This window comes from Engraulis encrasicolus, chromosome 9 (assembly GCF_034702125.1).
Source record: "Engraulis encrasicolus isolate BLACKSEA-1 chromosome 9, IST_EnEncr_1.0, whole genome shotgun sequence".
NCBI lineage: Eukaryota > Metazoa > Chordata > Actinopteri > Clupeiformes > Engraulidae > Engraulis > Engraulis encrasicolus.
Genome location: NC_085865.1, coordinates 5,429,708 through 5,457,115, shown reverse-complemented (window position 1 = coordinate 5,457,115; position 27,408 = coordinate 5,429,708). Strand labels below are relative to the sequence as shown.

General features: G+C 40.9%; 2 protein-coding genes across 3 annotated transcripts in view; one reads left to right on the top strand and one right to left on the bottom strand.

The window, feature by feature from the left end:
* The window catches only part of LOC134454939 (ADP-ribosyl cyclase/cyclic ADP-ribose hydrolase 1), a 36,859-nt gene extending 11,649 nt beyond the window's left edge, over nucleotides 1-25,210 (bottom strand). Inside the window, exon 1 of the mRNA XM_063206026.1 lies at nucleotides 25,180-25,210. Coding sequence (XP_063062096.1) covers nucleotides 25,180-25,205 — 26 coding nt within the window. The 5' untranslated portion in view covers nucleotides 25,206-25,210. The remainder of the gene's footprint in view (nucleotides 1-25,179) is intronic.
* On the top strand, nucleotides 1,573-26,211 carry LOC134454940 (inositol monophosphatase 1-like). Of its 2 annotated transcripts, XM_063206027.1 has the most exons (9): nucleotides 1,573-1,639; nucleotides 2,540-2,619; nucleotides 4,487-4,620; nucleotides 8,932-9,036; nucleotides 12,751-12,796; nucleotides 14,329-14,437; nucleotides 19,828-19,936; nucleotides 21,102-21,253; nucleotides 25,958-26,211. In XM_063206027.1, exons 2-9 carry the CDS (start codon nucleotides 2,557-2,559, stop codon nucleotides 26,074-26,076), a joined length of 837 nt encoding a protein of 278 aa, XP_063062097.1. In that variant the 5' UTR covers nucleotides 1,573-1,639; nucleotides 2,540-2,556; the 3' UTR covers nucleotides 26,077-26,211. The 2 variants fall into 2 exon arrangements, with proteins under 2 accessions (XP_063062097.1, XP_063062098.1); XM_063206028.1 differs by lacking the exons at nucleotides 21,102-21,253; nucleotides 25,958-26,211 and adding an exon at nucleotides 20,287-20,921.
* The last annotated feature ends 1,197 nt before the right edge of the window (nucleotides 26,212-27,408 follow it).

Below are 27,408 nucleotides of genomic sequence, written 5' to 3'. Positions count from 1 at the left end.
CAAGGCTGCCTGGAAGTGAAATGCCCTGCTAAGCACAAACACAGCACTGTCCAGGAGGCTTGTGACGCAGACAAAGACTTTTGTCTCCACAGAGTTGATGGCATTGTTCAGCTCAAACAAGGTCATAGGTACTACACACAAGTGCAGACACAGATGTTCGTGACAGGTGCAACCTACTGTGACTTGACGTTGCCTGTATCCTGCCAGATGTCAGCTTCTGGGAGTCCTGTCTGAGGAAGGCACAGGAATTTTTTCACAAAGTTTGCCTCCCCGAGCTCATCTGTGGGTATTAGACCAGAGACACCTCCACACCGGGATAGAGTGGAAAGTTATATTTGACCGTCTTACAGCAGCAACCCATGCTAGCCGGCGACTCTTTGTTATGGAGGACATTTGTTCTCCATTGAGACGCCTCCAAGTTGGAAAACGGTAAAAAGATAATCCATTTGGGATTTTTTTTCCCCGTCCCGTCACAGCTTGCGCTTCTACACCCTACGACACAGCAACGGGCGACCATAACGACAGCAGAGGTCAAATGAAACGGTAAAACACAAAGCAAACTACTAGCAGAATAAAGCAAGTCCTCACTGTAAACAATGGGCTGGCCCGCTTCCAAAATGTCTGCCGCGCAACGTGTGACGTCATGTGCCCGACATTTATTGAGGTGATGGTTTTTAAAAACGTTTTTTATACCTTTTTTCAAGTTGTTCATGCACAAACTTTTAACATAACACACACATTTCTACTCCCATCTCTCATGGGACACAGTTGGGATGACAGGCAGGCAGACAGACAGACAGACAAACAGACAGACAGGCATACAAACAGACAGACATGTAGACAGACAGACAGACAGACAGACAGACAGACAGACAGGCAGACAGGCAGACATGTAGACAGACAGAAATATAGTTTTTTTTTTAAATCTTAGATAGATTTTACCTTTCCAGTCTCTTGTGTCACAGCAATGCAGTGATGCACACTCCATCCATGGATAATCCGTTATGCTATTCAGGTTAAACCTGTTTTCACAGAGGCTATGTTATAACTTTATTGTCACCAAATTTGTAATGACCAGGTCTTCATCTGTTACTTAAGGCTCCCAACAATGTCATAGCAATACTTTTACCATGTAATTGAATCTTTACAGTAATGAGTGAACGTTCCATCTGCCCAAAGAGGCCACACACACACACACACACACACACACACACACACACACACACACACACACACACACACACACACACACACACACACACACACACACACACACACACACACACGCACGCGTGTGGATAGGAAGGTGTGGATCAGACTACAGAACTGGCAAAGCAACCCTCAACTCTCAGCCTATGTTAACTTACTTACCTTGGCTAACCCACAGCACATAATGTTTGTACATTTCTCCTTTTTATATACACTATATAAACAAATCATAACAAACACTTGATGTAAACCAAAGGCATACAGTAGGCTATAATTGGCCTACAGGCCCACCCTTGGTAAGTCATATGCTACACCAACCACTGGGTGGAGGTATTGCACTTCACTGGCTTGTCATCAACATACGAGTGGACGCAAGAAGAAGAAGAAGATAAACATAGCCTACCTACCCTTGCTGTTTAATTTCTATCAGGTAAAGTGATGCACGATAATTCCAAGACCAGTACCATGCCTAGCGCAAAGTTCTGACATTGCAAATAGCTGGTGCCAAATACGATGCAACATCTTAGTTGACACGGCCATTGGGTAGGCCTAGTGTAAATTTACCAACAGATAACGATAGCTATCTATCGCTTAGCCTGGATGCAGTGGAGCCAAAATCTGTGGTCACAACATAATCTGCATTTGCTAAGTGTTTGACAAAATACCAAGGCGAACACACAAGGTGATTCTGTATCTTGTTGAACCACAACGGTCAGGTCAGATCTGATAAAAGTAAAGTCGGGGAAAAAGTGAAACGTCAGACAGGTCCTGTCAGATAGCCTACGCCCAAATTTCCAATGGGCAGGCGGGCCTTCGACCCTAAAGTTATTTGACATGTCCGATTAGATGAAACAGTTTATGTAGGCTACGCTACGGCACTTCTTGTTGGTAGGCCTACTTTTGGTGCTTTGGCTCAGTTGTCAATATCAAAACTTTAACTGTCACAATGTTATGATTCTTCACCCGGATCTGCATGGTAGCCTGACATCTCTACCCTAGTCTACTGGTTAGACTCACTGAAGATTAGTATATATTTTTTATATACGGTAGTTCAGTGGTTACAATGATGCATTGTTTAATCAGCAATGTATGGTTGAGCAGAACAATGTTACAGGTGCAGGAGAGTCACAGTGTGTTACAATGTTGCCTTGCCTAGCCTACTTCCAAACTAGTCAAACTATAGCCTACGATGTAGCCTGCATTGGGAAACCTATGCATTTTTGTTGCTGTGTGGTGTATGGATCAGGTCATTTGGTGTGTGTGTGTGTGTGTGTGTGTGTGTGTGTGTGTGTGTGTGTGTGTGTGTGTGTGTGTGTGTGTGTGTTTAAAGCTGACCATAAAAGCATAATGGATGATCCATGGATGGAGTGTATGGATCACTGCATTGCTGTGACTCAAGAGGCCGGAAAGGTAAAACTGTCTGTCTGTTTGCACGTCTGTCTGTCTGTCTGCATGTCCGTCTGTCTGTCTGCCTGCCTGCATGTCTGTCTGTCTGTGTGCCTGCCTGCCTGCCTGTCGATGTGTCTGTCTGCTTGTCTGTCTGCCTGCCTGCCTGTCTGTCTGTGTATCTCTCTCTCTCCCTGCTTGTCTGCCCGCCTGTTTATGTGTTTGTCTGCTTGTCTGTCTGCCTGCCTGCCTGTCTGTCTGTGTATCTCTCTCTCTCTCTGCTTGTCTGCCCGCCTGTTTATGTGTTTGTCTGCTTGTCTGTCTACTAGGGCTGTAACGATACACTCAACTCACTATTCGGTTCGTATCAGGATTTATAACCTATGGTTTGATACACCCCACGACTTCACATAGCCAAAATTCTAAAATAAAATTATTAATAAAAACTGTGATAGTTTATAGGTAGAATAGGTTACAAGAGGCTACTAATAATTTCTAAAAGTTTAAATAAAATTAATGATAATGATTTGAAGCTTGGAAGCACTATCACTTCAAATCATGTGGTTGTTTTCTGGACTGCTGGGCAACAGAACTTTGAAAGGGCGTATCACGATACTGCCTCCTTGTATCACGATACAGTATCGTAACTCTGTGTATCGCGATTTCTCGGTTCGATACAATATCATTACAGCCCTACTGCTTACCTGTCTGTGTGTCAGTTTTCATTCTCCCATAAACACAGACCACCTTTACACCCTTATGTAATTTTTAGGTTTTTCCATTAAAAAAAAAATGCTGACATTTAAATTGTATTTTATACATTAGACTACTTTTGCAGTTTTAACTTCACTGAAAATGTACAGGAGCTGCAAGGTATTTTTGCGATACTAATGGCCTTTGCAACTACCAGTGGGCTTGTTTAGGCCAGTGTTTCTCACCCCTTTTTTAGGCGAGGCTCCCTTTCAATTCATGAAAAATCTCAAGGCACCCCAAACCAACAAGCCGTAACAAGGCATCGCATTTGATGCCACACAAGCTTAGAAAAGTAACACATTTGGAGACTGTCACACAACCTATGTTTGAAGTTGCAGCTTTATCTCAGACAGGCTATGTGTGGGACATTCTGGGGTGACCTAAATTTGCTTTATTGTGCATAAATGGTAGATGAAAGATTCCACTGACTAAAGTATTACTTATTAATTTAGACAAATATGTATTATATTACACAATTCATTTATTTATTTAGGTCAATTTCACATAGGCCTACCGTCAGCCACGTTTCCGCGGCACCCCTGAGGGGGGTGTGTGGCACCCCAGGGTGTCCTGGCTGGTTTTAGGCTACTAGGAAAGTGTTGGAAGTATTTTGCGTTGGCCTAATGTCACCATCTGTGCCTCCCTCTTGTGGCCTTGTGGAGTCATTGCATAGGTAGGGCTGTTAGAAGAGTGCCAGTCAATAGTGTCCGACTTGTGCCATTGCACACATTTATAGACGGGGTGGGTGTAAGGTGTTGACTGTATTTTTGTGGTTTCATATGGCAAATGTCAGCCAGCTTGTAGTTCTGGTATGTTGCATATTTAAAAAGGTAATTGAACTTGAAGCCCCAGACTCAAAACCCCAACCTCTTCCAAGAATCAACATCATACAGTAACTACAAGTGATTAAGTCCAGTGGATCAATTTATTTTCCAATTATAACCACTTCTCATATATCACAATCCTACAATCATAACCGTGTGTGTGTGTGTGTGTGTGTGTGTGTGTGTGTGTGTGTGTGTGTGTGTGTGTGTGTGTGTGTGTGTGTGTGTGTGTGTGTGTGTGTGTGTGTGTGTGTGTGTGTGTGTGTGTGTGTGTGTGCCTGTGCTTGTGCCTGTGTGTGTCTGTGTTGTCTTAGATGATTCGCGAGGCGCTGCAGAAGGATATCTCCATCAAGCAGAAGAGCTCCCCAGTCGACCTTGTCACCGAGACGGACCAGAAAGTGGAGAACCTCATCATCTCCTCCATCAGAGAAAAGTACCCCACGCACAGGTGATCACAAGAACAACACATTATTATTATTATTATTATTATTATTATTATTATTATTATTATTAAGTACCCCACGCACAGGTGATCACAATAACAACACATTATTATTATTAAGTACCCCACGCACAGGTGATCACAATAACATTATTATTATTATTATTATTATTATTATTATTAAGTACCCCACGCACAGGTGATAACATATTATTATTATTATTACGTACCCCACGCACAGGTGATCACAATAACAACACATTATTATTACTATTATTATTATTATTATTATTATTATTTAGTACCCCACGCACAGGTGATCACAATAACAACACATTATTATTATTACGTACCCCACGCACAGGTGATAACATATTATTATTATTATTACGTACCCCACGCACAGGTGATCACAATAACAACACATTATTATTATTAAGTACCCCACGCACAGGTGATCACAAGAACAACACATTATTATTATTATTATTATTATTATTATTATCATTATTAATAAATACCCCACGCACAGGTGATCACAACAACACATTATTATTATTATTAAGTACCCCACGCACAGGTGATCACAAGAACAACACATTATTATTATTATTATTGTTATTATTATTATTATTATTATTATTATTGTTATTATTATTAAGTACCCCACGCACAGGTGATCACAATAACAACACATTATTATTATTAAGTACCCCACGCACAGGTGATCACAAGAACAACACATTATTATTATTATTATTATTATTATTATTATTATTATTATCATTATTAATAAATACCCCACGCACAGGTGATCACAAGAACAACACATTATTATTATTAAGTACCCCACGCACAGGTGATCACAAGAACAACACATTATTATTATTATTATTATTATTATTATTATTATTATTATTATTATTATTAAGTACCCCATGCACAGGTGATCACAATAACAACACATTTAGTACCCTACGCACAGGTGATCACAATAACAACACATTATTATTATTATTATTATTATTATTAAGTACCCCACGCACAGGTGATCACAATAACAACACATTATTATTATTAAGTACCCCATGCACAGGTGATCACAATAACAACACATTATTAGTATGCTTGCCAGCAGGAAGTCAGCTCATATCTAGATGGTTAACTGTATGTTGTGTTTTGCATGAAGGGCAGCATATGCATGAAGGGCAATTCATGCATGAAAGGCAAGGCATGCATGAAGGGCAACGTATGCAAGACGGGCAAGCGTACTCCAGCATTTTCTGTGAGGAAATGCAATCTAGTTATTATTATTATTATTATTATTATTATTATTAAGTACCTTATGCACAGGTGATCATAATAATAATACACTCACCCCGTATTATTTTCATTATTAGTAGTAGTAGTATTATTATTCCTAAAATCATCTCCTCCATCAGAGAAAAGTACCCCACGCACAGGCACTGTTGGGAAAGTTGCTCAAAAACTATAATGCACAACTTATTACATGTTACTGTCATTTTTAAGTAATGCCTTACATTACAACATTACTTTTTTTTTCTCAAAAGTAAGGCATTACACTACTTTTGCATTACTTTTCTACTCTAGCCAAAATGACTGGAAATAAGGATTTGGCAATCTACAGTGCAAATCTATGAGGTGGCATGACTTTCACCCGGTTTCAAGCACAGTTTTCAAGCACAGAAATGTTCTTGTCGTCCTTATTTTCAATGAAGTCAAAGTAGTGGGCATATACCCATCTTGAAAACAAACGAGCAATCTGGATCTTCTGGTTCGGTCATCCTTTGTTAGCCTGCCATTTCGACTCGAGAGACGAAACGTGAAAGAGGAAGTTCAATGTTCTGCGTGATACTTTGGAAATTGTATCTATGCGCAGACTTATCAGATGCAATAGCTGATCTTGCGGTGATCTGCGAACATTGTATGAAGAAAACAAAATACCCACACAAAATTTAGGTGAAACAAATGCGTTGTAATGTGCGCATTACTTGCATTGTAACGAGGATATATTACCGTTTTCGCCCCTGTAATCCCTTACATTACTGCGTTACTCAAAAAAGTAATGCATTACAGTAATTAGTTACTTTTGTAACGCGTTACTCCCAACACTGCGCACAGGTGATAGCATACTATTATTATTATTATTATTATTATTATTATTATTATTATTATTATTATTTAGTACCCCATGCACAGGTACACTAGCTCACAACACTGTGTAGTAGCACATCATCCAGCACACACAGTAGGCCTACAGCAAACACACTTATTGCTGATGATATTTCAGGTTCTAGTTTTCATATAACATTTACATAAACCCATTTACATGCACTCTCCCACAAGCTAATTTACATACATTTTCATTCTTCTTCACCTGAACCACAGAACCAAATGGGGTATGATACCAGGATCAAAAGCATGGGTGGGAGGGCATTGTGTCTATGATTCGTCCAGTTCCTTCAACAAGCATACTGTACTTTGGTGCTTCACATTTTAGTTTTTCTTCTCCTTAGAAGTACATTTGCATTAAAAGAATACAAGCAAAAACTCATAATTCCACTTAAAATAAAATTAATCACACCCGTAATATGTGATCATACCCGGCTGAAGAAACAACATTTGGGCCGTAAGCAAGTGCATAATCTACCTAGTGAAGTATGGATGGTGTCATGTTGCCATAGATGCCGGAAAGGGGGATGTAGTGGTCCATTTGCTTCCCCACTGTTGGGGTTCCTAAATGAGGCTTTCTCCACTTTTACTGTAGACAAATGAGTGGAGTGCAGCAGCAGCAACATTTTCAGGAAATAAAGGGAAAAAAATGAACCAAAACATTCCGGCGCCCTTGCATGGTGCATATACTTACTTAGATAATCACCCACCCCCCCCCCCCCCCTGTTGATTGTTGTTTTCACAATCATCGCCCAAATTCAGTGTAACTATCTTTGACTTAATCTAGACCCAGCCACTATGGACCTTACGCCTCTAAGAATCCTGGTCCTAACCTACAATCTCTATCTATCTCTTCTTCCTCTGCCTTCCTGCTATTTCTGCCTCTCCTCTCTAACTCTCCTTTTAAATCCATCTCTAACAATGATGTTTTTTTCCCATTAGTTAAGCACTTTGAGTTGCATGCCTTGTATGATACAGTGCTATACAAATATAATATATATATATATATATATATATATATATATATATATATGAAGAGCTCTTTTCCAAAATGAGATATATCCATTTTATAGAATGTTGGGAAATTGACATTTTTGTATTGGGCTCTCCATTGAATTGCATTGCAAAATTCATTTTATAGAGGTTTAAAAAGTATGTTCTGAAAACATTTGAATGGCAAGAATTCACATATAGATTATAGGACGTCTTAGCAGTCAATTCCAATATTAAAATGCAAAAAGTCAAAAATGGTGTATATAGCGTTTTGGAAAAGAGCTCTTCATATATATATATATATAATATAATCTATTTTCTTCTCCCTTTTTCCTTTTTTTAAAACTCAGTCTGAATTCCTCCTTCCTACAGTAATCTACTGTAAATCACTATGGTGCAGATCTACTGTCTGCAGGGCCCTCTTCTCAATATAAAGAGTGTAATGGGGTTTTAATTGTGGGCCAAGCTTTTCCTTGGGCCCGGTAGAACTGACCCTTTTTGCGTACCTCCCCCCACCCCGATGCTGCACATAGTGTTAAAGGGACACTGTGCAGGAAATGGTCAAAAAGGGTACTGCAACTATGCTGCTTATTGAAATTGGGCTGCCTGTTGCCAAATTTGATCTTTACATGAAAGTTTACTAAGTATTAAACAAATATTTTCTAGTATGGTCCAAGTGCAGTCATTTTTGCAGCTAAAAAAAGGCTATTTTTGGAAATTCAAAATGGCGGATCATGGAAAAGATCCCCCTTTTCATGTATGAAAAGTGTAATTTTTTCAGTCATAATGAATACTTAGAATTTGATGGTGGAGGTCAGTATTCATGAAAAAGGTAACATTAGTGAAAGGGCAACATGAATTCTGGAAATAAACAACAAAAAATCTCACACAGTGTCCCTTTAAGTCCTACTCTCACAAGTGCTGTGGTACAGTATGGACGATGTAGTGTGAATGTGCCCGTTTCATCTCTGCCTTCTTTGCTGTGATTGGTTACTTTTTTTACAGGTAATATAAGCTTGAGGAACTTGACTTTTTTTATAGTGTAATGCTGATGGAGTCTTCGAAATCATGAGGGGTAAGGTGAATGACTATCAAATGTGATTCTAATTGTGTGTGTTTTTATGTCTTCAGTTTCATAGGTGAGGAGTCGGTAGCAGCCGGTGCGCCCAGCATCTTAACAGACGACCCCACATGGATCATCGACCCCATCGACGGCACCACCAACTTTGTACACAGGTGGGGCATGGAACAGGTTTTTCTTTTTTCAACAAAAGGGAGGACCAAAAATCCTTGGTCTATGCACTTCAGTTGATTTTAAAAAAAAGCTCAAAACAATCTTGAACAAGCTAGAAGCCCACTTTTTGTTGAACATTGCACCCTCCAAGTAGCCTCGCGCGCCATCCTACGTACTTCCGCCAAGACACTTGGCTCCATACTACGTCTGGTACCTGTCCTTTGTCGAGCGATGTTGACCGGTAGGATTTTCACCGGTGTTCTGACAAACGGTCCTACATTGTAATTTTATCCTACGGTAGGATGTTCTGTCAGACATGTCTGTTAAACGGTCCTACATCGTCATAGATAGACGTCAGACATGTTTGTTCAACAACTTATACGTTAAATCCTGATTTTTCCGAAAATGTCCTTCCTGCTTCCTGCAATCGCGTCAGATCAAACAAAGTCCAGACCATGAATACGAAATGCAAATGGTAGTATTATGGGATGGTCAGGACCAGGCTAGTGCTGTGCTACATTACTGACTGGAATGATATGCTGCATTAGTTGGCTCTGTTTTACCCACCAAGAGCACCAGTTGTTTTTGAGGAATACTAGCAGGGCTCTGCCTACGCTTCTTCTGATACTACTTATTCTTTTCAGTTGTAGTAAATGCACACTGTGAGGTGCACACAGTGGTCAAATACGTAGGTTAGTTTATGAAAACAGTTGTCGTTGCGACCCTGATAAAGGCGTAAGTCGAAATGTTTGTCAAATAAGATATTCCATATGCTGTAACTCTGATGGAACAGTTCTCCAGACTGAAAAGCTGTATGAAAAATGCAAGCAGAAATGCCAATGTTGGCTCACAAAGTTGAAATGTTCTCTTCATATGTTAAAATCACTACTAAGTACAATTAGAAATGCCGACTCATCTCAGTGCAGACCAATGCCACATACAGACAACATCTGAGTGATCTGAGTATACATAGTATCTGCACGATCATACTTAGTTGGAAATGACGCATGGACACACGCACACATACATGCACTGGCACACACACACACGCACACACACACACATCAAGCTTCCTGTTTTTCAGTCTCTGTGGTGAAAACCGCAGCCAGCTGTACACTCAGTACCTTACAAGCTACTTGTCATGATGATTATGAAGATTTTTGGTGTAGGGTTGTATAAAAGTAGTGGTGTCAACAATAATCGATTCGGCAATGCATTGCAATGTGGGGCAGGACACTTTAATAATCGATTTGGCAAATGCCATATTGGATGCAGCATATTTTTAAAGTTTCAATTACTCCCAAGGGCATTTCCATAGCAAATTAATTTTACATTAAATGAAAGCACTTCAAAGCATTGAAAGTTGCAGGACTGATACACACAACAGCCAACAAAATGTCTTTCAGTATCTGACTGCTTGTATTGCCTCATGACTGACGAGAAATTTGTTGTTGCTTTCAGTAGAAATGTAATGCATTACAATTAGAGATGTACAGGATCCAAGATCCGGTTCCGGATCCGGCAGGATAATAGGGTTTCTCAGACTATCCGGATCCGGCAGGATCTTAAGCAGTGGATCTGGTATCCGGCAGTTACCTAAAAATCAGGATCTGGGGCATCTGTACTTTTTACGTAGCCTAGGCTTTTCAGTCAGTCTTTCACAGCCCCAATCTCTGCATGGAGTGAAAGCCCTTTGGAAGCGGTCGTTGAAGGCAGTGTGGCAGTAAGCCAATGAGTCTTAAAAACAGTTTGCGCCAACATAATAAAAAGGGCCTACGTGTGCGTGGCCTATGTGTTTCAACCCTTTCGTAGGATCCGGTATCCGGTTCCGGATCCGGCAGGATCTTAAGCAGTGGATCCGGTATCCGGCAGGATCCTAAAAATCAGGATCCGGTGCATCTTTAATTGCAATGCATCGTAGAATCGGACTGAATCAATTTGAGTCAAATCGTTCCCTCCCAAATCATAATCAAATCGAATCGTAAAGGACAGTGCCAATGTACGGCACTATATAAAAGGTAGCATGGTTAAAAACAAATGATCTCGGCTTTCTTCTATTATAGTTCCAGTCTAGAGGAAGAAGCTTATATGTTAACTAGAAGCAAGCAGACAAAAACGTATGTTTTTAATATGGTAAAAAATTACGCTCTTCACAAGGGTTGTCATCCACATGGTCACATGCAAAGCTATAGGTTTGGCTTGGAAAGTGGTGGGGACATTACAATGGCAAATTGTCTGGGTATGCTATTTTTGCATTATATTTGTGGAAAAAAGTAATGTAGACAAGCTAGGTTCATCTTAGAAGTGGTATGGACATGTGCCCACCATCCACGCCTAAAATTACACCCACATGGTCAACACTTGATCCCTCCAGAAATGTAGACAGGTCCCTACAAAGAAAAGGGATGCTGTTAAGCGGAAGTGTACAGTATATGACCTGTCTCTGTTTTTAGAGAAGCACCATCAGACTGATCAACTCTTCTCTTCTACAAAGAAAAAGGTGATTCTGTGTTGGCAGCAGTTGCACATGTTGGTCACATGTGTCTGCTTTCGGAAGCAGTGATGAAGCTAGTGATGTTAGCTATGATTATGTCCTCGATTGTAAGTCGCTTTGGTTAAAAAGCATCTGCGAAATGCAATGTAATGTAATTAGAGATGTACAGGATCCAAGATCTGGTTCCGGATCCGGCAGGATAATAGGGTTTTTCACAGGATCCGGATCCGGTTCCAGGATCCAGGATCCGGTAGCCGAGGCTTTTCAGTCAAAATAGTTTGAGCCAACATGATAAAAAGGGCCCACATATGTGAGTAGGCTATGTGTTTCAACCCTTTCGTAGGATCCGGTATCCGGTTCCGGATCCGGCAGGATCTTAAGCAGTGGATCCGGTATCCGGCAGGATCCTAAAAATCAGGATCCTGTGCATCTCTAAATGTAATGTAATGTAATGTATCAGAACTGCCACCTCTTTTCTACAATGGTAAGGGACGATGACGACGACCAGCAGTTTCATGCGTTGGGTCGCCTGTTTTTAGCAGCAGCAGAACTCTTCTCTTTTACAGCTAAAGAAAGGGAGGCAGCCCGTGGCCTAGTGGTTTAGGAGATGGGCTTTAGATCAGAGGGTTGCAGGTTCGAATCCCACCCTTCCACTCCATATGGAATGGGCAGTCATGGGTGAGCGGTTAGGGCGTCAGACTTGCATCCCAGAGGTTGCCGGTTCGACTCCCGACCCGCCATGTTGGTGGGGGGAGTAATCAACCAGTGCTCTCCCCCATCCTCCTCCATGACTGAGGTACCCTGAGCATGGTACCGTCCCACCGCACTGCTCCCCATGGGGCGCCACTGAGGGCTGCCCCCTTGCACGGGTGAGGCATAAATGCAATTTCGGTGGCCTAGTGGTTAAGGAGATGGTCTTTAGATCAGAGGGTTGCAGGTTCGAATCCCACCCTTCCACTCCATATCTCACTCCATGGCTGAGGTGCCCTTGAGCACTGCTACAGGGACTGTAGCCAATACCCTGTACTTACAAAAAAAAACATGAAAGTTGCTTTGGATAAAAAAGCGTCAGCTACTGCAAGTGCAATGTGATGTGTGTTCTACAAAGAAAAGGGATGCTGTTGGCAGTAGGCACCTCCTCCAGTTTGAAGAAGCAGCATCAGTTATCAGTTTATTCTCAACACTTCTCCTCCTCTGTTCCTCTTCCCCCTATCACCCCCAGGTTTCCCTTTGTCTCCGTATCCATCGGCTTCACAGTCAACAAAGAGGTACTCTTCTTGCATTGCCACATGCTCAGCTCTCATGTTTGCAGCTTTTATTTTACACTTGCCGACTGGTAAAGGGATATTGTGTTGACATATCTTAAGAGGAAACTGTTGTTAACCCATTGGTGCCTAAGGCACCTGCAAAAAAGGGTGCTGAATGCCTGAGCCCTTTTTAAGAAAAGCTGCCCTCAGACTATAAAAAACGAAATATATCAGCTTCTGAAGCACATCAAAATAGGCACTAAGTTGCATTTAACCGCTAAGACCCTCATCTTTCAATCGAATGTGTTAATTCATCTCAAACAAACAAAGATTTTTAATAAAGTTGTCTCAAATCTCATGAGCCTGAATGTTGCGTAATGCAACTCCAGGCGCCAGGGCCAATGTTGCGCAACGCAACATCAGGCATCAATGGGTTAAGTCATCCAAAGTAGTCAGTTTGGTTGTTAAAGCCTAAAGTAAACATTTTTTTTAGCTTTAAGACTGAGGTTCCTCAAAGACGTCCAGTTGCTTACACCATACCTCTCAAGACCTCCAGTGAAGCTTCACAGATTTACAGGGGTTGGACAAAATAACTGAGACACCTGTCATTTTATAGCCTGATAAACCAGACTAAATGTGGATGTCTAATTTAGTCTGGCCTCGATGCATAATACATCCAAAGATTGTTGATGAGAACAACCTTCCCTCAAAACCCTGCCCGCTTTGATTCAAAACACATCTTTGCGTTGTAATTGGTTTGCCAGATTCCTGGCATTCTGGCTTCATTGAATCATTATGCGAGGCCAGACCCACACGTAGACAAAACATTTTGCCGTCCAGCGGGTGGCGCTGGTTCACCAGGCTAGTCATTTTAGTGTCATTTAGGTCCTCTTGCGTCCACAGTTAATCCTGTTGGATGTGGTTCATCCTTCTTGGTGGTATGCCGACATTACCTTGGATACTGTGGCTCTTGATACATCACAAAGACTTACTGTCTCGGTCAAAGATGCAACAATTACACACGTACTAAGAATTTATCCTTTTTGAACTCTGACATTGGCAAAGGGTTCACGATTCAATGCGCATCACGACACACAGCCACGAAGGGCTTCTATCACGATGGATTGCGATTCATGTACTATTTAGATGCATTGTGATATACTTCAGTAAATGGTGTTAAACTACAGCTTATTTCTCAGTTGCTGTGTAGCACTCACAAGTCAATTTATTTTATTTAAGCATTTTAGCATCTGGGGGAGGGTTTCCATTACAACAGAAATATTACCTACCCTTTACTGAACAAAATGAACCAGTGGCAACTTCAATTTTATATTATTAAATAATCGATTGTCATGAATCAATGCATTATATTATTAAAATAAGTATGGCAATACATTGTCATGAATCAAGGCAGTATATTGTGAAAATAAGTATGGCAATACATTGTCATGAATCAATGCAGTATATTGTGAAAATATGTACTTCGATGCATTATCATGACGATTTACTATTTTGTACTAATTTGTCCCCATTTGACTCCTTCTCCTTCTCAGATAGAGTTCGGCATAGTCTACAGCTGTATAGAGGATAAGATGTACACGGCTCGGAAAGGTAAAGGAGCCTTCTGCAACGGGGTCCCCATCAAAGTGTCCGGACAAAAAGGTCAGTCACTTGGTGAACTTGTATCAATCAATCAATCAATCAATCAATCAATCAATCAATCAATCAATCAATCAATCAATCAATCAATCAATCAATCAATCAATCAATCAATCAATCAATCAATCAATCAATCAAGTTTATTAGGACCATGTGCAATTAAAACATAAATGTTTCCATTTCATGCATCACACCAGATTTAGCCTTGGGCTATTTTTCATCAGTAGTCCTTGAGATTAAGAATGAAATAGTATACAATAGAATAATAAAGTAAAGCAGCAGTCAAAAACAGAATGAAAATACAGATAAAAACAATAAACAAATCACTCATGTCCCCTGTACCCGCCGACCCCCACCGACACAACAATCCACACCCACTCAAACAATATATAAAAAATATTTTTAAAATAAAAAATAAAATAATTTCCCATAGGATATTGGTATCATTTTGTGCCAATGGTTACAGGTTTGGGTCTCTTTAAGAGCATATTTAAGTTGTAATTTAAAGTTCTTGAAAGAGCCACAGCTCTTCAGGTTACCTGGAAGAGCATTCCATTTTAATGGTATATACCTACTACCTACTGTTAACATCACCTACCTACATACCCACATTACCAGTAGCACCTGTGGGGTTCAAGCTATCGGAGAATTGATTTTACACCGTCAAGTACTCTACACTCGCCTCCAAAAGAGTTGTCGCCTATCCATCTGTTTGGAATAACAGCTAATAAACTGACTTTCAATTAATCACTTGGCTTCAGAAGTCACTCATATGAAAGCTACAACCCTCCCGAATGAAAATGTATGTACAAAAATAAATGTCATGCACCAAAGGAAGATTGACCCTTTAATGAACACAGACAGGGCAGATTTTCACAAGACAAAAGTTTTGTCGCCTAGCGAACATAATGTGAAAATGAGCAGATAAGTCATTTCAAAACACTTCAAATACGCAGATCGGCTGTCATACTTAATCACTGATTCACTCACACCTCTCCAGAAAATCAACTTTGGCCTTAGGTGTATGTTTAAGGTCATTGTAATCATGGAAAGCAACACAATGAAAATCAATGGAGGTCAATGAGAGATGGTGACATATTTGCTATTCGTAGAGCAATACATTTTTAACTTCATGATGTAATCAATGATAAAAGCCCTCACACACCAGCAGCATGCATGCAGCTCCACATAAGAGCTGTATCCCTCCCATGTTTGACTTTAGGCACCATGTATTTTTTCCATTTTCTTCACCTTTAACACCAAAGAAGTCTCTCCCACTGTCCTGTCTCAAAAAAGCCAGCCAAGAGTATGTCAGGCCTAATTCTGACAAAAATGAAGGCTAATGGGACTCATACTCTAAAGTCAAGATCCCAAGATCAACCATTTTAGGACTGATAGCATCAAAGCTATATGGTGTTGGAGATGAAGAATATGAAAAAAGATAAATGGTGCATAAAGTGAAACATGGTACGGATACAGCTCTTATGAGGAGCTGCATTCATGCTGCAGGTGTTTGAGGGCTTTTATCATTGATTAAATCATGAAGTTAAACATGTATTGCTCTACGAATAGCGAATATGTCACCATCTCTCATTGAACTCCATTGATTTTCATTGTGTTGCTTTCCGTGATTACTATGACCCTAAACATACACCTAAGGCCAAAGTTGATTTTCTGGAGAGGTGAGAGTGATTCAGTGATTAAGTATGACACCCGAGCTGCGTATTTGAAGTGTTTTGAAGTGACTTATCTGCTCATTTTCACATTATGTTAGATAGGCGACAAAACTTTTGTCTTGTGAAAATCTGCCCTGTCTGTGTTCAATAAAGGGTCAATCTTTCTTTGGTGCATGAAATTTATTTTTGTACATACATTTTCATTTGGGAGGGTTGTAGCTTTCATATGAGTGACTTCTGAAGCCAAGTGATTAATTGAAAGTCAGGTTATTGGCTGTTATTCCAAACAGATGGATAGGCGACAACTCTTTTGGAGGCGAGTGTACACAACAACGTAGAGTAGGGTAACTTTATTGATCATCAGGGGGAAATTAAGGTGTCAAGTACAGTAGCTCACATAGATTCACACACATAATTACCGGTACCCACATGGACATTTCAAGACAGACGCATATAACACAGATAGTAGTTGGGGGAGGGAAATAAAGACAAAGCAGAAAAAATAAAAAATAAGAAGGTGATTGTGCAAAAAAACATCTTCTGTGAGTTGAGGTATACAAGAGATCAGCATAACCAAGAATGAGTGTTGACTAAGTCTATTATGTAGTATTGATGTAGAAGTTAGAGACCTAAGACATACATAGTTTTCAATAAGAATATACATCTGGTAAGGCGCATGAAAGTGCACAAAAACATGATTCTCACATCACAGCCAACCTTGTCCAAGCAAGAGTGTACCCTGTGAAGAAGATACAGGATAGCACCCTCCACTCCCACTTTCTCTTGGTAGGCAAACTGCAGAGGATGCAATGCATGATATACCTGGGGTTTGAGAAGATTACGCAGTGTCTTCATTAGATGTGAGGTGAGGGCAACTGGTGTGTAATCATTGAGTTCTTTGGGATGTGCTCTCTACAGAGCTGGTCTCAGGCATGATGTTTTCCACACGGTGGGGACCTTGCCTTGCTGCAGACTCCTGTTGAACAGGCGATGAAGTGGCGCAGCTAATGCCTCAGATGCACTGAAAATGGCACAGAACAATTTTATGAAAGGACAAATAAACTGTCTATCTATCTATCTATCTATCTATCTATCTATCTATCTATCTATCTATCTATCTATCTATCTATCTAGCTAGCTAGCTAGCTAACTAGCTAGCTAGCTAGCTAATGCCTCAGCACGTCTTTAGCAGTCTTGTACAGGTGCCATCAGGGCCAGCCACCTTGGACTTGAGTCTTTTCAGTGCCCCTCTTACTTGCTCAGAGGTGATTGTCGGTGATGGGTGTGGTGGGTTGGGGTTTGGAGGGAGATAGGAGCCTGTTGAAAAGTGATTGTCAGGGATGTTACCAGTTATTGTCAAGTGTGTGGATAGGGGGGTGGGGGTGCTTTAGAGGTGACAAGAGAATTGGCTGACCCTCTTCCAGAGTTGCCTACCCGGATGCGAAACTGGTTTAGGTTGTTGGCCATAGACAGGTCACCCTCTGCCATGCTTCTCTTCTTCCCACACCCGGTGATGATGTTTTTAATCCCCTGCCAGGCCTCCTTAGCATTGTCTTTCATTTTTATGTTTCCATTTTTTGTATCCTGTTTTTGCAAGCAACCACATGTCACACAGCACCTCTTGAATGACGAGCCACAGACAGCTTGAGCAATACATACAGGGGCATGGTGACATTGACCAATGTTGAGTTGTTCTCTTTTAAAGATCCCATGGCATGACATTTTCACTCTCTGAGCTCTTTGGGCCTTAAATGAGTCTCTATAGCCTCCTTAAGTCACCCCAGGGGCTAAAAATGTCGAAATGTGTTCACAGAGCACTACAGCATTTCCTCTATGCTTTGAAAAGAGCTAGTCCAATTGACACAATCCTAAAAGGCTCCTAGGATGTCGTCATCCCAGGACGAGCTCATTTAAATTCCCCACGCCTTCTCTCCGCCACGCCCTCTGTCTCCACCCACTACCTGGATTACCTCACCCGCCTGGCCCCGTGTAGGATGGTGGCCTTAGTAGGTATTGCAACTATGCTGCTCATTGAAACTGTGCTGCCTATTGCCTATAATTTTTTTTAGTGAACTGCAAAGCGTTCCACAGTTTGAATTGGTTGTGCCAAGAGACTACAACACACAATTACTGTACAATATTAATATTTTATATTATTCTTTATCAGTGCTTTACACTAACTTTTTCGCTTACCAGCCATTTTGGCTAGTGGTTTTCCTGACTCACTAGCCATTGGGCCTTTTCACTAGCCATAATTTTATTTAAAAATATATAATTTATTTAAAAATAAATAATATAATATAATATTATATTATATTATATTATATTATATAATATAATATAATATAATATAATATAGGGACTAATATAATACAATACAATACAATACAATATAATATAATATAATATAATATAATATAATATAATATAATATAATATAGGGCCTAATAACTAGAATTGTTGTTAACTGGTCCATGCATGCATGCATGCTATAAGAACAGATTAACTTATCTGAGGAATGGCATAGCCGTGCAGAAACACCAAGCACCGTGTTGTGGAAGGGCACAAATGTAAGCTACATGAGAGCAAAATATTTCCGTCTTTGATCTGAAGGGCACTTTCGATGCGCAAAGTAGATAGTGCAAAGTCATTGCCAAGCTTCGCATGTCCTCGGTCATGGATGTGGAATAACACCTCTTCTGGAATATTTTCTCATAAAAGTAGGCTATCTAATAGAAGGCACACACATATGCGGCCGGTAACTACAGAAGGAGCTACGACTTCCTTTCATTCCGTTTAATATTGAGTTGTTTGAAATATAAACGGACGCAAGGCAAGATGGGCACATGCGAAGGGACATGGGACATGATTTTGTGAAGGCTACTACTGCGCGTTGTTTAAGCCCCGTTTGACAGTCGGGGTGGGAACAACGGCACAAGAAACATGGAGGAATATTAAGGTATGAAGACATACAGGCAAATCAGAAAATGATTTAAAACGAACATTATTAATGCCGCATGTGTCCTTGTCTTATCACTGCGCTAATTAGTCTCAAGACTTTCACAAGAGGTGTTCTCCTCTCGCCTTGGTCATTTTAATGTCCACTACTACTATGCATTGTACCAATGACAGATCCCAAAACAGGTCAGTTGAGATGAACTTCGCTACTTTATTTTCACGTGAAGGTTTTCAGTGACATTTCCAAACGCGCGCTGATGTGCCGGTAGGCAGCTCGCTGCTGCCACTCATATTCGCAAGACTAGCTCTATATCAGATTCCTCTCGTGCTTGGGACACAGGTGACACGTGACACAGGTGCTTCATGGGTATTGTAGGCTCGCGAAATCGCATTGCATTGCGTTTGTAGCAAAGACGGTCCGAGGGAAAAAAACTACAAAATGCGGTGCCTCATCATTTAGAATAGTGACGGACCCGCCAGAATGGCTAGTGAACCTTCGGTATCTACTAGCCAACGCCGACTTTCACCCGCATTTGGCTACCTGGCGTGTGTTAGTGTTAAGCCCTGTTCTTTATTATTATTTGGTATGAATGGGAATACATAGTACATTGATATAATTATCATATTAGCAATATTAATAGAATTATAATTGTTAATATATGAATCCTAAAAAAATGTATTAATATGATTGATTCTAATTATATAGTTATAAATATATAATTATTAATTATGTTTTCATTTTCATTCCTCCAACTGTAGATATCAGCCAGTCTCTGGTGCTGACGGAGATGGGTTTCAAGCCTGATCCCAAGATCTTCAGAGCCATGATGGCTAACATGGAGTCCATACTCACCATCCCTGTGCATGGGTGAGAACACACACATACACGCACGCGCGCGCACACACACACACTAACCATCCTAACCATCCCCATACATGAGTGAGAACACATGCACGCACGCACGCACACACTGACTGATCACTCACGCACTCATTCACTCAAACACTGACCATCCTAATCATTCCTGTGCACGGATGAGAGCACACACACACATGTATGCACGCACACGCACACACACACACACACACACACACACACACACACACACACACACACACACACACGCACACACACTGACCATCCTCACCATCCTTGTGTATGGGTGACAGCAAACTCTTGATTAATTATTATTATTAATGATTTTGATTTGATGTCAGGATCCGTGCCCCTGGCAGTGCGGCGGTCAACATGTGCCTGGTAGCCAGTGGGGCAGCTGATGCCTACTACCACATGTTAGAATACTAGTTATAAACATATTAAAAATAGTTTTATTGATTAACCCGTTAATGCACGGTGTACCTCCAGTGGCGCGCTGTAATAGCCATTGAAAGTAGAGATGTCCGATATTGGCTTTTTTGCCGATATCCGATATGCCGATATTGTCCAACTCTCAATTTTTGATTCCGATATCGGCCGATACCAATGCCCATATATGTGGGTTGTTTTTCCTCATAACAAATTTTAGGTAACATTACAAATCTGCTGTTGTGGAACAAAATATGCTTAATTTTATTGTAATGCCCCACTAGATGCATTCTCGAATGCAACAAAGATGCAAAAATCCGATACCGACATTGACCGATATTACATTTTATGCTATTATCGGGCCGATAACATCTGTGGGCCGATAATATCGGACATCTCTAATTAAAAGGTTAAGTACCATAGTACTACAATACCATGACATAACACAGAGCCAGTAGTAATGCACTATGACTTGGTCATTGCCACTCTGGTAACAACAAATTTATAACACTGCGTCTTAACGGGTTAATGATGATTATGATTTTGATTTGATGTCAGGATCCGTGCCCCTGGCAGTGCAGCGGTCAACATGTGCCTGGTGGCCAGTGGGGCGGCTGATGCCTACTACCACATGTTAGAATAGTTATAAACATATTAAACATAGTTTTATACGTTTATAGATTCATTATTATTATTATTATTATTAATGATTTTGATTTGATGTCAGGATCCGTGCCCCTGGCAGTGCAGCGGTCAACATGTGCCTGGTGGCCAGCGGGGCGGCTGATGCCTACTACCACATCGGCATCCACTGCTGGGACATGGCAGGGGGGGCGGCTATCATACGAGAGGCAGGAGGGGTCATCATGGATATCACAGGTACACACACACACACACACACACACACACACACACACACACACACACACACACACACACACACACACACACACACACACACACACACACACACACACACACAGACACAGACACAGACACACACACACAGCACATGGCAGGGGGAGCGGGCATCATACGAGAGGCAGGAGGGGTCATCATGGATATCACAGGTACACACACACACACACACACACAGTACATATATGGTGGAGTGAGGGGTCATCATCAGACAGGAGGGAGAGTTATCATGGATACTACAGGTATACACACACACACACACACACACACACACACACACACACACACACACACACACACACACACACACACACACACACACACAGCACATGGCTGGAGGAGCAGCTATCACACGAGAGGCAGGAAGGGATATCATCGATATCACAGGTACACACACACACACACACACACACACACACACTGTAAACACTGTTACTCATGGCTCTCTATATGTCGTTACACAAGGTCCGTTTGACCTGATGTCTCTCTACTGTATAACAGTTGGCCCACATACACCATTAATATAGAAAATATGACCTAAAGGTAGGGATGCACGATGTATCGGCCAGATGTATCGGTATCGGCCGATATAGGCCAATATTCAACACATCGGACATCGGTCTGATGGGTAAAACTGGGCCGATGTTAACAACGATGTTTTTTTTTATATGTTACGGTTCTAAAAGAATGGACTTGACGATGACTTTCACTGTTTGTCTTCTATTTTGTCTCTATTTTTTATCTGATTATCACAGGGAGTTAAAAAGTGTTTTTGGAAATAAGACGACATTCAAAAATTCTGATTGTTTGCATCATTGTCATCTCTTTTTTTTAAAAAAAAGAAAGAAAAACATCGGTATCGGTTAATATCGGTCATCGGCCAAAACCGCAATATCACAATCGGATATCGGTATCGGCTGAAATTTTTGACATCGTGCATCCCTACCTAAAAGCAAAATTGTTTGCATCACAGGAATTATGAGTCAGTCTAGATTAGTTTGTAGGCCCTTACTAGCACATTGCAGTGTAGTTTGAGTACATATGATGGGAACGTGTTATTTGTTATTTGCCTAACTTTACGTCTACTGTATTCACAATTTCAGTGTATTTTAAATATTTAATTCGGCCCGCGACTTCGTTCCAGATTTTGATTTTGGCCCACTTTTAATTTGTGTTTGACACCCCTACTCTACTGTATGTTGTTACAGGAGGCCCATTTGACCTGATGTCTCTATTAGTGTTGCACCGATACCATTTTTTGGCCCCGATACTCGATACCTGGTTGTGCAGTATCGGCCAATACCGATACCACCCTATTTGAAATGTGTATATATATATGAAGGGCTGCAGTGCATACTACCTGGATGTAAAATCATTGCATGGCTTTGTCAGGCTGCTGCCCACCTTTGTGAAACAGGAAAAAGACTACAAGGCTGTTTAAGTGTCATAAAAGCATCTGTAAATGGTATCGGTGCCCTATTTCTTGGTACTCGCCGATACCGATGCCACCATTTTAGTGCCGATCCACCGATACTGGTATCGGTATTGGTGCAAGACTAGTCTCTATACTGCATGTCTTTACAGGAGGTCCATTTGACCTGATGTCTCCATACTGTATGTCTTTTCAGGAGGTCCATTTGACCTGATGTCTATATGTCTTTACAGGAGGTCCATTTGACCTGATGTCTCCATATGTCTTTACAGGAGGTCCATTTGACATGATGATGTCTATATGTCTTTACAGGAGGTCCATTTGACATGATGTCTATATGTCTTTACAGGAGGTCCATTTGACCTGATGTCTCCATATGTCTTTACAGGAGGTCCATTTGACATGATGATGTCTTTACAGGAGGTCCATTTGACATGATGATGTCTATATGTCTTTACAGGAGGTCCATTTGACCTGATGTCTACATGTCTTTACAGGAGGTCCATTTGACATGATGATGTCTATATGTCTTCACAGGAGGTCCATTTGACATGATGTCTATATGTCTTCACAGGAGGTCCATTTGACATGATGTCTATATGTCTTTACAGGAGGTCCATTTGACCTGATGATGTCTATATGTCTTTACAGGAGGTCCATTTGACCTGATGATGTCTATATGTCTTTACAGGAGGTCCATTTGACCTGATGTCTATATGTCTTTACAGGAGGTCCATTTGACCTGATGTCTATATGTCTTTACAGGAGGTCCATTTGACATGATGTCTATATGTCTTTACAGGAGGTCCATTTGACATGATGTCTATATGTCTTTACAGGAGGTCCATTTGACCTGATGATGTCTATATGTCTTTACAGGAGGTCCATTTGACATGATGATGTCTATATGTCTTTACAGGAGGTCCATTTGACCTGATGATGTCTATATGTCTTTACAGGAGGTCCATTTGACATGATGTCTATATGTCTTTACAGGAGGTCCATTTGACATGATGTCTATATGTCTTTACAGGAGGTCCATTTGACATGATGTCTATATGTCTTTACAGGAGGTCCATTTGACCTGATGATGTCTCCATATGTCTTTACAGGAGGTCCATTTGACATGATGTCTATATGTCTTTACAGGAGGTCCATTTGACATGATGTCTCCATACTGTATGTCTTTATAGGAGGTCCATTTGACCTGATGATGTCTACATGTCTTTACAGGAGGTCCATTTGACATGATGATGTCTATATGTCTTTACAGGAGGTCCATTTGACCTGATGATGTCTATATGTCTTTACAGGAGGTCCATTTGACCTGATGTCTATATGTCAGGGGTACTCAATTAAAAGTCCCCGAGGGCCAGTTTTTCAAAATTCCTCCCAATAAAGGGCCGGGCCGGGCTGACACGACACGACCCCCACCAAAAAAAAATATTAAAAAAAAAAAAAAAATGATAAGGCCTTTGTAATCACAAAACACACGCACTCACACCCACAGCAGATATTTAGTTTCCAGTGACAGGATGGGAGAACATTTCTCTCATAAAGGGCCTGCATTTTTCTGGAGCACTGTGGGGTGAGGTGCCTGCCTTGCTGTCATTGCCACCCACCCTTCAGTATTTTTTTTTTTAATGACATAAGATTATCTTTTTTAAATAACATAAGATTAGCCTATATTTGCAGACTACATTCATAAACATTTATTTCTTAGTGAGAAAACCAATAAGCCTGAAGATAACACTTTTCAAACAAATGTTGCTTATTATGACTTTGTTTATGCAGCTCTCAAACAGTGGTGTAGTCTACGTAGAACGCAGGTATACGGAGTATACCCACTTCTAAATTTTAGGGGCTTCAGTATACCCACTTAAAATTGATTGATCCATTATTTAGAATAGCATAAATATATACAGTATACCCACTTCCAAAAATGCTCGAATATACAGTATACCCACTTCAAAAAAGTAGACTACACCGCTGCTCTCACATGCATAATGAGAATCAGATGCAATAATGGACCCAACAAAGAGGACACATAGATAGGAGGACACCAGGTTTTGCCAACAAGAAAATGGCACATTGATGCAATGTTGAATAAATGCAACAGCCAATAATAAATCATCAAGTTGCTCATAACTTTGTTTGAAATCTTATGAGGGGCTTAGCTTTCCAAACGAACTATTTGGGGACTGTTTAAAAGTGTGAAAAGTTTATCAAGCAATTCGTTTTTAAGTAGGCTACCCCTAGTTAGCTGCCAGCAGAGCTCAAACACAATTTGCCTTCATTTGTGTTCGCAACTAGCTACAGCTAGTGCTAAACCAATTCGAAGTCCTAACACACTGTATGCAATGAAATGTGGACCATTACTTTCAAAAACGAGGCAAAGAGAACTTTGTAAATAATTTATTTACAAGTTCTACCGTACTTCCCTTTAGTAGTCTACCTCACAACAGCCTCTGCCACCCTCATAGTCACTTCTGTTTGGAGCCTGCAGGGAGAAACTGATTGAGGGGGCGGAGACACGGCACGCATCTTCCTAGCGTCTGTGGCGCGATTTCAAAATAAGAGCCGGCAGCGCGATCGGACCAAAAAAAAAAAAAATTTTTTTTTTTTTTTTTTAATTTTTCAAAATTATTCGAGGGCCACAAATAGATGCCCCGCGGGCCACAAGTGGCCCGCGGGCCGCTATTTGAGTATGTATGTCCTGTATGTCTTTACAGGAGGTCCATTTGACATGATGTCTCTATACTATATGTCTTTTCAGGAGGTCCATTTGACCTGATGTCTATATGTCCTTACAGTAGGTCCATTTGACCTGATGTCTACATGTCTTTACAGGAGGTCCATTTGACCTGATGTCTCCATACTGTATGTCTTTATAGGAGGTCCATTTGACCTGATGTCTCCATATGTCTTTATAGGAGGTCCATTTGACCTGATGATGTCTATATGTCTTTTCAGGAGGTCCATTTGACCTGATGTCTCTCTATACTGTATGTCTTTACAGGAGGTCCATGTGACATGATGTCTTTACATGTCTTTACAGGAGGTCCATTTGACCCATTGACAGTAAGATTTGACCTGATGATGTCTATATGTCTTTACAGGAGGTCCATTTGACCTGATGTCTATATGTCTTTACAGGAGGTCCATTTGACCTGATGATGTCTATATGTCTTTACAGGAGGTCCATTTGACATGATGTCTATATGTCTTTACAGGAGGTCCATTTGACCTGATGTCTCGTCGGCTCATCACTGCCAGTAGTGAGGACATTGCCAAGCAGCTCGCTCAGAAGATACAGCCGTTCCCGTGCGGACGAGACGATACAGAGAACTAGGGCTCTCTCTCACTCTCACACACACACACACACACACACACACACACACAATATAGCTATTCCCTTTTGCAGCCAAGATGACACAGAGAACTAGTGCTCTTACACACACACTCTCTCACACAAAGACACACACACAGACACACACACACACACACACACACACACACACACACACACACACACACACACACACACACACACACACACACACACACACACACACACACACACACACACACACACACACACACACACACACAGAAGATGACACAGAGAGCTCTTGCTTGAGCTCTTACACACTCTCTCTCTCTCTCTCTCTCTCTCTCTCTCTCTCTCTCTCTCTCTCTCTCTCACTCTCTCTCTCTCACTCTCTCTCTCACTCTCACTCTCTCACACACAAACACACACACGTTTGCCCTCTCTCTATGCAAAGATGTTAACAAATATATTTCTTGAATAATAGAAGAATGTTTTTACCATGAGGGAGGTGGAAAAAACAATTGGTACAATCGAGTGTTGTAGTATTTGTGGACACTACAATCATAATGTTCAAAGACAACTTTCACAGAATAGCACACACGCACACACACACATGCCCTATTATAACATTGCAAGAACGAGTATAACAGCATAGGATGAAGACACACACACACACACACACACACACACACACACACACACACACACACACACACACACACACACACACACACACACACACACACACACACACATACAAACTGAAAGAAGGAGTGGGTGGACTTAAGGGACATTTTGTGCACAGCTTCCTGTGTGTGTGTGTGTGTGTGTGTGTGTGTGTGTGTGTGTGTGTATTGGTTATGGCTCCTTGTGAAATGCTCCTCCCTCACTTTTTCTTCTGCAATATGAAGCAAACCCAAAATAGCTCTCAGTCACTACGTTTACATGAGACATTTAATTCTGAATGAACTCATTTTAATTCTGAATAAAGCTTAATTCTGCTTTGAAAACGTCACGCAAACACCTCTTAATTCGAAATTAAATGAAAGATCAAAGCAAACTCGATGGAACTATTTAATTAAAGGTGGGGTTGCAGGTATGACATTACGTTGAAGGAACTCCCCCAGGATTCTAAGGTTCTACATAGACTCCTATGAGCCTGCGGAACCCCCAACGTGATGTCATAATAGTACATTTTCTTAAAAGGGTTAACCTGCAACCCCACCTTTTAAAGTCATCATGTAAACGTAGCCAGTGCAACTGGCCTATAGCATACCTCATGATGATTATCTGGCTTTCCTCTAACCCCATATCTAACCCTGTATTCTGGTCACAGATAGAAGTACGTAGTAG

Bases quoted from the DNA above. Each gene is read 5' to 3' on its own strand.
- LOC134454940 (XM_063206027.1), top strand. From the start codon at position 2,557: ATGGATGATCCATGGATGGAGTGTATGGATCACTGCATTGCTGTGACT. The intron at 12,797-14,328 runs GTACTCTTCTTG...TCTCCTTCTCAG, and splicing joins GCTTCACAGTCAACAAAGAG to ATAGAGTTCGGCATAGTCTA. The intron at 21,254-25,957 runs GTACACACACAC...ATGTCTTTACAG, and splicing joins GGTCATCATGGATATCACAG to GAGGTCCATTTGACCTGATG.